The 15,167-nt window shown below is 36.9% G+C and overlaps 1 protein-coding gene and 1 pseudogene across 1 annotated transcript in view; both read right to left on the reverse strand.

Annotated features, from left to right (window-relative positions):
• The window catches only part of USH2A (usherin), a 775,604-nt gene that overhangs the window by 545,900 nt on the left and 214,537 nt on the right, over positions 1 to 15,167 (reverse strand). The window contains exons 17-20 of the mRNA XM_064383503.1: positions 10,359 to 10,853; positions 9,022 to 9,291; positions 7,266 to 7,435; positions 926 to 1,070 (exon numbers count right to left, since the gene is read on the reverse strand). Of these exons, the coding sequence (XP_064239573.1) occupies positions 926 to 1,070; positions 7,266 to 7,435; positions 9,022 to 9,291; positions 10,359 to 10,853 (1,080 nt within the window). The remainder of the gene's footprint in view (positions 1 to 925; positions 1,071 to 7,265; positions 7,436 to 9,021; positions 9,292 to 10,358; positions 10,854 to 15,167) is intronic.
• On the reverse strand, positions 11,481 to 13,414 carry LOC105721898 (small ribosomal subunit protein mS40-like; annotated as a pseudogene).

The following is a 15,167-nucleotide window of genomic DNA, read 5'->3' on the forward strand; positions in this document are numbered from 1 at the left end:
GCATTGACGAAAATTTTGAAAAAAATAAAATTACTTGGATGAGATCATTTGAGCTAAGAAATTTTTCCAGAACCAAGAAAAAATACCTTACATAATTGGACCTATAATTAACAGGATGAAGAGATTTGGGGAGGAGGTCTAGGAAATGTTTTTACAGGTAAACATGTTTTCATAATATCTGTAATTCACCTAGAATGTCTTACTCTCCTTACACATGAACACCTCCTTAAAGAGAACCAGGAAACTAAGCTTTTATCTAGAATCAGAAAAACACTGATTTGAAAATATACTAAATGCAAAATAATTGGTTTCATAGGTCTTACTAATATATGTAATCAGGTTTATATAAATCCAGTTAGTCCTGAATGAAGCAAGCACAAATTATACAAACCACTTCTATTAAGATTATACTTGATAACAATTCCTTTATGTAAATTTTATAAACTCAAGAGCTTCTTATTAATAATAAACAATAACCTATTTCATAAAAGCCAAATATAACACCAGGTCACATAGTAATTTCTAGATGTTCCCATGGGACAGGAGTCAGTAGATCTACCCCCATAAAAAATGCCTAGACTGAGGAAAGAGGTATCCTAAAGTCCTCATAAGCAGCTTTCTAAATGTTTTTCACAATTATCAGGACACTGCTAAGACACAGGTTGGTGGCTAAGCTCTTGAGTCACTCTACAACTAATTATATTTCTTACGACACAGCTGTAACTCATAGAGTCTAGGTACCAATTAAAGTTAAGTTTTTGTTTTTGTTGTTTAAAAATGTCAAGGTAGGAAGCAATCAGGGTTAGTGAGGGAGGAGGAGAAAGCAGAAATAAAATATAAAGTCTCAAGTAGAGAAGGTATTGAATGTTATAGGTTTTTTTTCTTGATAGGCAAAAAATTTTCATATCCATCAAAACTTGCTTACCTGCCGCTAACGTTTGTCCTGCTCCTGAAGCACTGGTCACACAACCAACTGAATTGCAGAGAGTAACAGTAAACTCATATATCCTGTAAGGTTCCAGTCCTTCTATAGCGTAAGACAGTTCTTGAGATTTAGCAGTGTGCAACAGCTTCAAGGGAAAAAAAAATCAGATAATAGGTAATCAGTGCGAAAATATAACCTTGGCAGTCAAAGTTCCATGAATTCAGACAGAGGGAATTATTGCCAACCACCATTAGGAAAAGGATTTTTTTTTTTTTTGAAGAGTCTCAACAAGCCAGGATTTAATTGATAATTGTACAATCACACTGTTTTATGAGGTAATAATCCAGTTCCTGAGTGGATAAATGAGAAAACCAAGTTATTGCCTCATAAAGCAGCGTGGTGGTATGGTTATTGTCACCAATGGTAGAGATAAACATGGTGACACCGTCATTGTTATCATGATAAAGTCCAAACGAAGCCATGGGGCTTGGCCAAAAGTAACCCACTGCAGTAATACCCAGGCTATTTGAAGGTGCTAGAACAGAAAGACATGTTGTGGCTATGTTAAATCAATACTATCATTTTCTTTAAGAAAAAAAATGTCACAGAAGAAAAAGGGAAAAAATTAAACATTAAACATATTACTGAGCATCCACATTAGATCAATTCTCAATCATCTTTCTTATACAAACATGGACAGATTACATCAAACAGTTACCTTTTTTGAAACATTATCTTTATCATATAATTTCAAATGAAAATAGCAGATTTGAGCAAAGAAGACTGAGAGAAAACTCATAGCCCATAAATAAGTTATTAAACAATGAACACTGAGAGTTGGTTTTATTTTTATAATTAGAAGTCATCAAAAGCAGCCATGTAAATTTGTTTAGGTTGTAGGTACAACGGCCACTAGAAATTATATTCAGAAAATAAAAGTCATTAAAACAGAGAGTATGACACTATGAGTACAAAACTAATTTTCTTAGAGCTACTACTATATAGTTATATAAAATAATCTTCCGTAAGTATAAATACAAATAAATATAAAGTTCACTACTAACATTTGTAGTAGTTTTCTAGAGACTTTCTCTTTAGGGGCACAAAAAAAAATTCATTTGGAATATTTGCCTAGGAGTTGACTTTAAAATGTCATGAATTACATGAGTAGTTCTAAAGAACAGTGAGATTGGAATGTAGGATACAGTGTTTCAATAATGTTCAGAAATAAAGGTAGTTTTAAAGATTCTAAAACTCTAGGAATAATTTAAAACTATTTCCTTGCAATTGCATTTTGAAATCAGAAAAACATCAAATACCAAGCAATATTTTTCTAATTGTAAAATCGTTATTGATATACTGAAGATATAAACTTTTCTTTTCTGTGAAATTTGATTGAAAATTTCCCAAGTAAAATAAACGTCAAACCGAGTTAAATTTATGAATAATAATTTATGAATTATTTATAAATATGAATTATTATTTATGAATTTATGAATAAATTTATGAATAATGCTATAATATCCTTTCAGAAGAATTCTCGCAGAATCCAATGTAAATTTTTAGAAAATGGAATTGTTTTTAGAATAAAATACATTAAGCTATTTCTTATTTAATTTAGGAAGTTGAATTATTTTTTAAACAAATTATTCTTTGTAGCAAGAACCCACAATGAAATAAAATAAGAAAGAAAACATCTACACTAAAATTTATTTTGATGGACTTTTACTTCTCTACAGATGATTATTATAAATCGCATTATTTTCAAAAGATATTATTTGCCCCAGAACTTGCAGCATAAAATTATCACTTAGATAGACTTTGTCTTTATCATGTACATAGAGTCAATTTATAAGTCTTAAAAGATTTATCTCATTGAACGTTTTTCATGAAATATGTCTTCAAAAGGGTAGGAAAAACTCTACAGCAGCTTGAACTCCTACAATGAATCCTACATCATCCCCACTTTTATGTATTCCCCCTGCCTCATTCTTAGGCAAAAATTTCTTAATAGTTATTTTTACAGTAGACTTTCCCCAGGAATTTTGGCTATTTATTTCCGAAGACTATGACAAGACAGATCAGTTTAGATACAAATTTAATCATTGAGAAGGCAAAAAATTGGACTTTGTTCTGCTACTTTTGATTTCATTTCCTTAAATAGAGAATGAGGATGACTGATTTGCAGTGGAGAGAGTTCAAAAGAGAATAAGGTGGGTCCAGGGCAGTGGCTCATGCCTGTAATCCCAGCACTTTGGGAGGCTGAGGCGGGTAGATCACTTGAGGCTAGGAGTTAGAGAACAACTTCGCAAAGCTGGCAAAACCCTGTCTCTACTAAAAATACAAAAAGAAAAAAAAATTAGGTGTGGTGGCATGCACCTGTAATCTCAGCTTCTCGGAAGGCTGACACACGAGAATCCCTTGAACCCAGGAGGAGGAGGTTTCAGTGAGCTGAGATTGCACCACTGCACTCTAGCCTGGGTGACAGAGCAAGATGCTGTCTCAAAAAATGAAAATAAAAATAAAAAAGAGAATAAGGTGATATATCTATGTCCTTATTCCAGTTCAGTCATAAGGAGCAGCCTTTTAAATAACAACAACAAAAGATTTATTTTCCTGCCCCATTAAATGATAGCTAGTTTATAAAGTATAATATAGTTCCATACCATTAATAATAATCAGTAATAATAATGTGTCAATATTTATTAAGCTCTTTAAGCAGGTGGGTAAGCAGAAATGGTTTTCCCGTTTCACAGATGAATAAAACCAGAAGACATATGTGATATAGCTAACAACTGGGAGACGTGGAATACGAACAAACGAGTTGACTTCTAAGTCTGTATGTTTATGTATGATATTTCTCTCCTTATTTTTGTTTCTTAGAATAACTACTATGACATAATAGATAAATCAAAAGTGTGTTTTACAAACAAAGAATAGTTTATAAAACAAAAGAACAGTAAAAACAACAAAATAAAACATCAAGTATAAATATGAGATATAACATGGCAAAGACCCTATGGAAGTTATAACTAAATTTACCTTAAATCCCATGGTATACCAGATTGGTAGACTAACCTGTTTAAGTTAAAAGGTATGTATGATACCAGTTGTGTTTTCATCATGAGACAGTTGCAAATGAGTCAACACATTACCAGATTAATGAAAATTAAGGAATCATAAATTTTTTATTGGCTCTTCTTTGTCATCTAGTATATAAAATAAAATTGTGTGTTGTATATGTATTCTGTCCACTAAAAAGACTTAGAAAAAAATGGCAAACCTATTAGCAGTAGATTGTATAGTGTCTTCCAAAAATTCAGAATGAGAGCTTATTTGGAAATAGGTTCTTTGCAGATATAATTAGTTGTCATCCTGCATTTAGGGATAGTTTAAAATCCAATGACTGGCATCTTTATGGTAGAAACGAGATGGACACACAGCAGGGAAGAAGAAACAGAGACACAGAGAAGGACTTGTGAAGAGAGGCAGATATCAGAGTTATGTTGCCAGAAGCCAAGGAACACCAGGAGCCATGGGAAGGTGAAAGAGAATTGTCTCCTCGAGCCTGTGGAGGACTTGGCGCTACTAACACCTAAATTTCCATTGTTTTAAGCCACTCAGTTTAATTTGCTATACCAGCCCAAGGACACAAATACTGTAGGGTACAAAGATCTGACCTCTTGACTTAATTTGAAACATGCTAAGAGGGTCATTTCAGCTCCAGAACCACCCACAGAATCAGCTGAGGCTGCTTCTACTATTGATTCGCAGCTCAGCTTCTTCACTGCTCAGTCCTACTCCTTTGTCACTTCACGCTTGTTATTTCTGAAAGTGCTCCCCCAATAAACCTCTGTACTCAGTCTTCTACCAAGAGAGAGCCTGTTTCCAGGGGAATTTGCCCTAAGATAGTCGTACCAGGAATGGCTTTAGGAAGGAGACTCTAAAATGATATTCTGGATTTCCATCATCCACCAGCTGGTTTACAATGAGGATCTCATCACCGCTAGCAGGTAGAGTACTGATAGTCCACAGCATGCCCTAGTGGTGCAACCCTTAAGCTTCCATTAGTGGTGAACTGGCATGAGTTGCCAGTGGAAGGTAATTCACTGGTTTGGTGGAAGTGGTAATTATAAGGACTGCTCTGGGGAAACTAGTCATCATAAGGACTATGCATGGCTTTTGCTGGTTGCTATCAATGCACTGAAGAAAGATAAAGAAAATCTGAAGGTGATTAATCACCAATTTAAGACAAACTGTAAAAGCCTTCTTGACAGTATTGTTTCTTTATATCAATATCATCGTATTAAATGAATCAAAGCAAGAAATGGTAGGTATGCAGAGGTAAGACGTATGTATTCTAGAAAGTGGAACAGCAACATTATGAAGATTAAGGAATCTGCCATATCAGTAAAGTTTTTAGGAGTCCAAGTGGCCTGAGACATCTAGGATATCCCCTCCAAAATAAAAGACAAAGTATTGCACCTTGCATCTACCACCACTAAGAAGGAAACAGAATTTCTAGTAAACTTGTTCACGTTCTGAAGGGAGCATATTCCACACTTGAGAATACCATTCTGAGAAATTTACTGAGTAACATTGAATGCTGCCAGCTTTGAGTGCACTGCAGAGCAGGAAAGGGCTCTGCACCAGGTCCAGCCTGTGGTACAGGCAGGTCAGCCACTTGGGACATAACGTACAGTAAATTTTAAAATTTTACAGCACTAGAGGTAAGCATTGTGGGAAAAGATGTTGCAAGGCACATACAGAAAGAGAATCACAAGGCAGATAAACCTCAAGAGCTTGGAAGAAAGGCATAACATGTAACAAAAACTATATACCATTTGCTAAATGGCTCCTAGCATGCTTTCAGGCTTCAGTAAAAACAGAACATCTGGTATGGGTTACCACATAGCCATGTAGCTAGAGCCACTTGTTTATAATCTGGGAATTGTCTCAGCCAAGTCTTGAGGTTAGGAGGGCCCAAAACAAATTCATCATAAAATGGAAGTGGATGTCTGAGATTGGGTATAAGCAGAGCCAAAAGTCATAATACACTGCAAGCAGGTGGTTCAGACCCCCATGACATCCACCATTCTTATACTGGTGGCTCAACCTCAGTTCATATCAATAACCCATGGGAGGTACCTTCAGAGCTGAAAGAATGGGAAAATAAAGCAGAGTTTAGTTCACAGACAGGATGTCTTGGTAAATGGTTCCAAGTCAAACACGGTGGCTGTTGCTCTACAACCCTTGTCAGAGATGGCCCTGTGAAACAGCAGAGAGGAGAAATCCTCTCAATGGGCAGAACTTCAGGCAGTTCACCTGGTCACCCATGTTGTGTGGAAAGAGATGTGTCTCAAGATAAAACATACCTGGACGATATGACAGTGGCTTAGATATATTGGTCACAGGCATGAAAAAAGAAAGATGGAAGGATCAGGAACTAGGAATTCTGGGAAAGAAAAATGTGGCTAGATCTATGGAAGTAGGCATAAAGTGTAAAGATCTTTTTATCTTATGCTAACGCCCAGCAAAGAGCAACTCCCTCAGAAGAGGCATTGAACAGACAAGTACACAGAACAACTTGTTCAGTTTACATCCTTCCACCAGCTTCTCGTATTGGCCACCTGGAGGCTGGTAAAATGGGCAGAAAGGCATACCAGTCACAACTGTAAACTGGAGAGAACGAGGACCTCTCATCCTCTAGGAGTGCTGTGTGTATCAAATGAATTAGTCCACATACGCAGTAAAGCCTCAGCAACTTTTAGCTATGATAATTATTCTCACTACTGCTAGCTGGAGGATGAATTATTAGAAGGCAATATGTTCCTGTTTATTCAAAACCTTGAACATATTCATATTTCATTTTGTTATAAACTGTGATAAATTCCATTCTTCAAATTTTCTGAAGGAAGTAGAAATGTATACGAAATGTACATATAAGACGTTTATACCAATGTTATTTATATTTCCAAAATAATTAATATAATACAAATATACTGACTGTGGACTGGTTAAATACATTATTGTGTGTCCAAATAACATAATAGTACACAGTTAATGAAAGTCAACTTCTTGTAAAATATTTAAGGATACATGATAAATGGAAAAATCAAGTCTTATGAAATGAATTATACCAACTTTGCTTCAATATATGTTTATACTGGAAAAAAATCAAGTGACATACAGAGGCTTGTACACATAATATTATATTAAGAAAAAAAATGCCCCATTTAAATATAGAGGGAGAATTGTCACAGAATTCTGCAAACTCAAAAAATGTCCAAATGAAGCCCTAAGTCAATTCTGAAAGGACGTTAGTTAAATATAACAATACCTGTGAAAACACCACTGGAATAGATTGTTGAGGTGATTGTTCAGAAATCATGTTGATGTCATAACCCACAACTTTTCCTCTTGTAACATTATCTGCTGGCTTCTCCCAGGAGATATTGAGAGAGTACGAAGACAGGGGAATGACTGAAGGAGGGCTCATGAATATAGGTGCTATCAATGAGAACAATAACAACATTAAAACAATGAATGGTGTCCCTATATATCTTCAAAGTGAATTCACATATTCCTTTTAGTTTCTGAAATACCTTGTACCTTACAAACTATTCTGTTTTGAAAAAGTCTAAGAATATGCTGGTATATGTAAAAGGTATTCACTTTTTAAAATGTTACCTGCAAGATTATCCATCTTCGTTCTACCAGCTACTTTCCATTTACAAAATAAAAATCTCAAGGGAATTTGCTTGTGTTCATAAATATAATTAGTGGATGGTTAGGTAGGAAATTATAAGTCTTATGAGTATCTGAAAGAAGTCACAAAAATAGAATATCTCAGTCCAAAAAGTTCAGAAAAAGGCATGGCGATGGTCTGGATTTCCCATGTAGGGAAATATGTCATTGAGCCAATCCAATGCAGCTGAGTGAATATTGTTCTTCAGAAACAGGTAAGCCTAAAGCATTCTCAATAACCCCAATGAATGTCTCAAAGTTTTTGTTAAATTTTTGTTGAAATGTTCAGGGTACATACACACATACATTTCCCCCTGCCACCCTTGAGCTCTTAATAGGGATTTTAAATGAGCTAACCAAAGGTGTATTATCAAAGAAACTCATTGCACTTTCATTAGCCAGTGACCCATAAGATTATGAGGGCCCAGTATTGCAGTTTCACCCATTACTTTTCATTTCTGACCTTGATTTTCCCCTTCCAGAATGCCATGCCTCATCACTTGTGCTATCATGGCTCTATTATTTGTCCAAGATGGCTGATAGTCATTAAGAGATGCTCAAGTACAATGCACATTTTATTCATGAAATGATTTCCTTGGACATCAACTTAAGGGTACCCTCATCCTCCATACTCCTAACAGGTCAAGTTTAGATCAAGACTTCGGTTTCTTTGATATCTACAGATTAAACACATAATGAAAGTGTAATTTTTTTCTTAAAGGCTCATGAAATTTAAAGTGTTTTTAATATAAAAAAATAAGGTGGAGGCTTAAAAATATTTGCCTTAATGAAGATACTCAAGAAAATTTAGGTATGTTGCCCTCCTTCCTTATCATCATGCCAACTGCTTACAAGCACACTTGTGACTTATAGATTTTGATGTCCAGGATTCTGTCATTATGTACAATCTAGTATCTAAACTATTTATTTTGGAAAGATAAATAAAAACAAAGACAAATTTGTGGACTTGGTGACAGTTATCTCTTTCCTTGAACATAAATTATGCTGTATATGGAGCAAGATGAGACATGTGTCCAATCCACTTCAGGACTGGAAACCAAATGCTATTTTTGACAAACATTCCCCAAAGACTATAGCTATAGTTAAGCCATTTTCGCCCCATGAATTAATAACTAAAGCATTTACTTTTGCCCCCTAAAACTTACTGCAAGTACTTTATGACCTTGAGTTGTTTATGTAACCAACCCATATATATTAAATGTTTCCTTGGTCAATGGAAGTTTCTAATTCTTGCTTTTCAAAATGTACTTTAGCAGTTTTGACTTTAATTTGAGGAAGCACTTGCCTTCAGAGGTTTTAAAAGTAGAACTTAAAGCATTGATCTTTACCTGATTCTCCCGTTCTTTCTGAGACCCAAGCAGAAGACACACTTCCGGCCATATTCACAGCTAAGACTCTAAACTCATACTTGGTGTATGGCTCCAAGCCAGTGATGGTTGTAGTTGTTTGAGGAGGTTTTAATGCATTTTCATTGGATGATTCTGCAAATGAATGAGGACTGAGCCAACCACTGCTCTGAAAAACTCGAGTTTCCTCAGATGTGGTTTCTTTAGTAGATCTCCATCTTCTCATATATAGTTCATACCTTATAATTATTCCTAGGGAAATTAAATAGTGAACCAAAGTGACTCATCAGACAAAGGGGTTACTTTGGGGGTAGGTTAGGGACAGGTCAGTTAAAGAATGCTAGATTTTCATTATCCTTCTACTTAGATTACTGTCAATTTTTTAAGCCTTCAAACTGTAGTGATTTAGTAGTTTAGTAATCTAGATGACAGGTACATAGAAGACAACAAACTGATATATAGATGAATGTATAAAATACATTTTTATAATGTATAAAATACCTTTAAGGCATACACATGGGGAAAACAAACCAAAATGGACAACATATAGACAAAAAATAACTATACTTTATCACAGGTAAATTCAATCTTTTTCAGAATTGATGGTCATTAAGAATGGCCTGGTCTATTAAGAATGGCCAGTTCTTTCGGGGAATTTGATTATTGTAGCTCCAGTCTGTATACTTTCAAATTTGAAGGTTTTAATTTAATTTAACATAAGCCCTGTTTGCATAAATGTTATAGTCAATTTCTACCCAGTTTTACCAAATAACTTTAAAAATCTAAAGAAAGATTTTGCTATAGTATGTACATGATATAAATGACCAAAAATCTGTGAATGTGTATCTGGCCTATATAACCAAGGGTTCAATTGTATGAATACAAAAATTAACTTAATGGAGTCGGTTAGCTTATATACATATTTTTTGTATTATTTTATATCTTTTTCTTGCTTAAAAGATTAAATGTACTGCTTATGGGTGCCCTAACTTGTGACACAGTCAAATATAATGCATTTCATAAGTGAGTCTCAAATTATAAACATCATTTGTGTTATGGCAGATGTCATTAAGAGCAAAGATAATATTAGCCTTTTAAGGGGCAATTTAATTGAATGGAATTTGTTATTAGAAGAAATACACTTGTTCCACTAACCAGGACAAACACTATTGTATATCTATAGAAACTGTTTCTCCATTATTATATTGTGCAGTTATGAAAAGGAATACAATTGCTAGACTCTTAATTGCACAATTACAATGCTTAGATTCTTATTTATGTCTTACCCAAGAAGGGGAATCTTGGCCTTGAATTCTTACCATTTAGTTCCATTGGTGGAGACCATTCTACATGAAGTTCTGTAGAACTGATTGTCTGCACCTTAGGTGGACTTAGTCTTTGGGGAGGGGCCTGGGCTGTGGTCACTGTAATGGGCAAGCTGTGTAAACAGCCCCCGCTAGTACACGCTTGTACAGAAAAGTAGTACTTGGTGAATGGAACCAGATTCCAGATGGTAGCTGAGGCTTCATGACCTTCGTAGGAAACACATGGCTGACCACCAGCCAAAGGGACACAGGACAAAATATATTTCTCTATAGGCCCAGATTGATTTGAGAGTGTTGTCCAGGTCAGTGTCACAGAGTCTGAGCCAATAGGAAGGATATAACTTAAAGTCAAGTTTCCTTCTGGGACCCCTGGTTTTGTCCTGTAAGTGACAGCTACACTCCTTGTTGAACCATGCACATTGGTGGTCTCGATGTAATAGGAATATTTAGTATATGGTAACAAGTCAGTGTCTAAGAAGTATTGAATACCTAGAATGAAAAGAAAAAAAGACAATAGTTACATTTCACAAGTTGGTAAAGAATCATTGCTAACTGCTTTCCTATCAAATTATTTAATTATATAAACTATACCCATCTACTTTTGATTAAGAATACATTTCAGATTTTTAACATTGAAATAATGTAAATACCAGTTGATTGCTTTTATTATTGAGTATAACATAAGAAAAGTGCCATTTGTAACAAAGAATATTTAGATGTTTTAGTTCTTGTTTCACTTTTTATAGTGTCCTTTTGATAGAAAATTTAAGAGAAGATTCTTGCAGTTCTCCAAAACAGAAGTAACTATGTTTCCTCTATGTAACTGGTTTGCTTGCTAAACACTAAACACACCAGACTAAAGGTTAGTAAACTACCACCAAGGGGTAAAGGTGTCACCAGGCCAACTTCTTGACTGGAAAATTTTCTTATTTTCTGACCTACAGAAATGTTTATTGTTTTAAGCTGCTAAATTTTGGAGACATTTGTTATCAGCAATGGGGAATTTACACAAGACAAGTTCTAGACAAGCAGGACTTCTATGCATGAAGGATTGTGAGGGCAGAGAGAAGAAGCTACAAAGAAGTTTTTAAAAAATAAGATGGGGCGTGGAGGCGATTAGGCACCTGACCGGAACTCCTCGTTCTCTAAGGACAGCAAATACGTTGTAGGAATGTGAAACACACAAACGCCAGAGTGGCTGCTGCTTGCTTCCTCGTGGGGCTGTTGTATAGGAGATTGAAGGAAGGTTCCATATGCAGGGGCATCCTAAAGCAATATGAAGGTCCCAGCCTATTTATGTGCTTACAGTGGAATAGTTAAGCATTCAGGGTCTGATTTTTTAATCCACAGGGTTTCTTGGTTTCTTTTTTCTTTTCCTTCCTTCCTTCCTGCCTGCATATCTGCCTGCCTGCCTTTCTTTTGACAGGAGATAGAGCTTTATTGTGGAAAAGCTGAGTTTGCAAATGTCTGAAACAGCAACAATGTTTAGCCAAGCCCATCTATTTTCAATATATAGGGGTTGGGGTTTCTGATACACATCTGTACTGCTCTCCCTCAGCCTAGATTTATCCCCATAAGCAACTTTCATTTCTTTCCTGGATCTGCCATTGGCCACAAAAGACACAGCTCTTTGGGGTGATACCCTAACATGTAAACCTAGGCCTTTCCAGTCTTTTTTTTTCTAGACAGCGTCTGACTTTTGTCACCAAGGCTGAAGTGCGGTGGCATGATCTTGCAACCTCTGCCTCCTGGGGTTCAAGTGATTCTCCTGCCTCAGTCTCCCAAACAGAATAGCTGGGACTACAGGCACATGCTACCATGTCCGGGTAATTTTTCTATTTTTTGTAGAGATGGTGTTGCGTCATGTTGCCGAGGCTGGTCTTGAACCCCTGGGCTCAAGCGATCCGCCCACCCCACCCTCCCAAAACGTTGGGATAGCGGGCGTGAGCCACCGCAGACGGCCCTTCTTCACAGTCTACACCTCCTACAGAGCACCTTGGGGTCTGACTGCTCAGTGGAGGAGGCTTCCGCTGGTGTTGTGGGGGGGCACCTTGGGTATTGATTCAGGTGGCGGCCACTATCTTCTCGGAGGTGACTCTGATAGAGCCGGGGAAGGTGAGACAATTTCTCTGGTGGCTGTTTCCAGTTGTGCCATGGGTACCAGGGGTCGCCTGGGATCAGGGTGGGGGCTGGCGGAGGACTCACAACCCCATGAGAGATACCGAGGTCAAGGTCCCAGTTTCAGCCTAGAGGATGTGGTTCCTGAGGAGACCATGATCCCTGGCTTCCTGGATGGCCCAGGTCAACCTCTTGTGCGGCTTCATGCAGACTCCAGTGTATGGAGCATGGAAGATGACACCAACAGACAAGCTGTTCCAAGAGTACAACATGCAACTTGTGATCTTGGCAGATGGAGCAGGGATTCTCAGCAAGTTTATTCTTGCAAATCCATGTATTTCGAGTCCTCTGTGGGGGTATACCACCCTTGTAGTTGCCACCATAGTCAGCCCAGATAGGGCGATAACCCTACCGCTCCTGGTATTCTTCTGATTCCAGATATTTCCAGGGTTAGTTCTTTTTTTTTTTTTTTTTTTAGTGATTTACTTAGGCAGAGAAAGAGAAAAAGGAGAGAGAGGGTTAGTTCTTATAAGGAGAAATGAGACCTAGGGGCAAATAATCCTTCTCAGAGGGAGCTTTGGTGCAAAGAGTCTAGAGGGGAACCTGAACTCCACTGGCACCTAGGAAGAGAGAAAGGATAGGAAGCTGCCTCAGCACGGGGTTTAATATGGATGCCGCCATCTTGATGTGGCTCAGTGCAGGAATCTCCTGGTTTCTTGAACAGTGAGGGTGCTGTGCTGAGAGCCAGTGAGCCTACTATGGGACCTTCTACGGCTGGGACAAAGTGATTCTTCCACCTCTGAGAGGGCCCAAGGGTGGATGTAGGAGATGGGGGAAAAAAATTCAGAAAGTTCTCAGCCTAGGGGAAGGCTAAAACAGTTAGGGTATTCATGAGGCCCTGATCAAGCTGAGATTGATCACGTGTTCACCAGCTTCATGCATTAGACACCGATGCTGTGAGGATGCCAAGGGTTGACATCTGGCCAACTATCTCTTAGAAATGAGCCTGCATCGTCTGAAGGGCCTTCTGCAAAGGGCCAGAGGGAAGCTGCCCTTCCCCAAATGTCATGGTGGTTGAGGGAGGGGAATAATTAAAGACTGAACAATACAAGGGAGTATCTGAATGAAAGATAGTTTTGTTATTCTATTGCATATGTTATTGCAAATTCTTCATGAAAATATGTTGAGTATTGTATTAGAGTACAACTGGGACACAGAAACAACAGAGTAATTTGCACAAGAAAAGTTTATAGAGAATGATTGATTACAACATGGTTTTACTTCCTAAGGGGTACAGAAAACTCTAAAGAATATAGAATAGAAAAGACAGGAAAAAGTCACCATCCCTAGTGTTAAGGCAGAGCACCCAAAGAAGAATCATATTTGGGAAAGTCCCCTAGGGCTGAGATTCAGACTTTCTAGAGAGCATGCAGCTGTGGCCCTTTGTTATTTCTATAAATATTTATTAGATTAGATTAAAGTTACCTTTATCCCACAATAAGGCTGTTGAAAATGTTAACAAAATTTGAAAAATCATTGAAGGCTAGAATAATGATGGAGAATAATCTATTTAACACGCCAAAAGCTAAAACCTAAAAGGCAAAAATAAATATCAGTGCTGAGTATTCCAAAAGACTGTCTGGCATAAGGTTAAACTGGAAGTTGGAAGACCTATAACCTGATGACAATGAAAAGAAGTACAGTACTTGCTGGATGTTTGTAGCATCTGAAAAATGGAATATAATCCTAATAGGAGAGAATGTATTATACAAGAGCAGTCTAATAAGAAATTAGAATCAGATAGAATCAGGATGGGAATATGCATTTGTGTAGGAATACTGTATAAGGCAATTTATAGTGTGAACTAAATAAAAGCATTTGAAAGGGTATAAATAGGATACCCATTCATGATATCATAACATAAAAGTAATACTCAGGTTAAAAGAGCGCTTATCTCAAAGTAGTTGCTCTCCTTTCTGGGGTAGGGATCTTCAACTCGGAGTCTGAAAATTTGCTGTTACTGCAGACTTCTGCATTTTCAGAGTAACATTCACACTCCTTGGCTCAGCACTGATTCATGATCTTGGCCGATACTGCCCTGGATTGTAGCACTCCCCCAATGTACCACCTACCAAAGCTACACAGAACTGCCCAGGATTGCTGAATGTACCTTGTTTTCTCATATACTTACATGTCTTTTAATACAAAATTTATTTCATGACTGTCACTCTTCCTCAACTACAGTATCTGAACCAATTTGGCTTATATTCCCTCCTTACTGGGAAATTATCAGTGGTTCTCAATTACCATCATTGCCACCACAAACACGGTTACCTCTTCTAAATCTCCCACAATACCCTGCGCTTTCTTAACACACCAGGTTTACTCTGATTCAACATTTATATATTATATTGTCACTTTGGTTTACTTATATGTCTCCCCACTCAAGAAGAACTATTCCTTTCATCTTTTTAGTTCTAGTGGCTGATACAGTTTCTGGTTTGGAATAAGCACTGAACAAAATTTTATTAAACACATGAATGATTTTTCTTTACATATCTAATCTATTGTTCCAGGTAAGAATATAATAGTCCCCTCTTATCCACAGGAGATACATTCCAAGATTTCCAGTGGATACCTAAAACAACAAATAGTACTAAACTATATATAACTATATATATATAT

Source organism: Aotus nancymaae, unplaced genomic scaffold, assembly GCF_030222135.1.
Source record: "Aotus nancymaae isolate 86718 unplaced genomic scaffold, 86718_ANA_hifiasm-v0.15.2.pri h1tg000032l_0, whole genome shotgun sequence".
NCBI lineage: Eukaryota > Metazoa > Chordata > Mammalia > Primates > Aotidae > Aotus > Aotus nancymaae.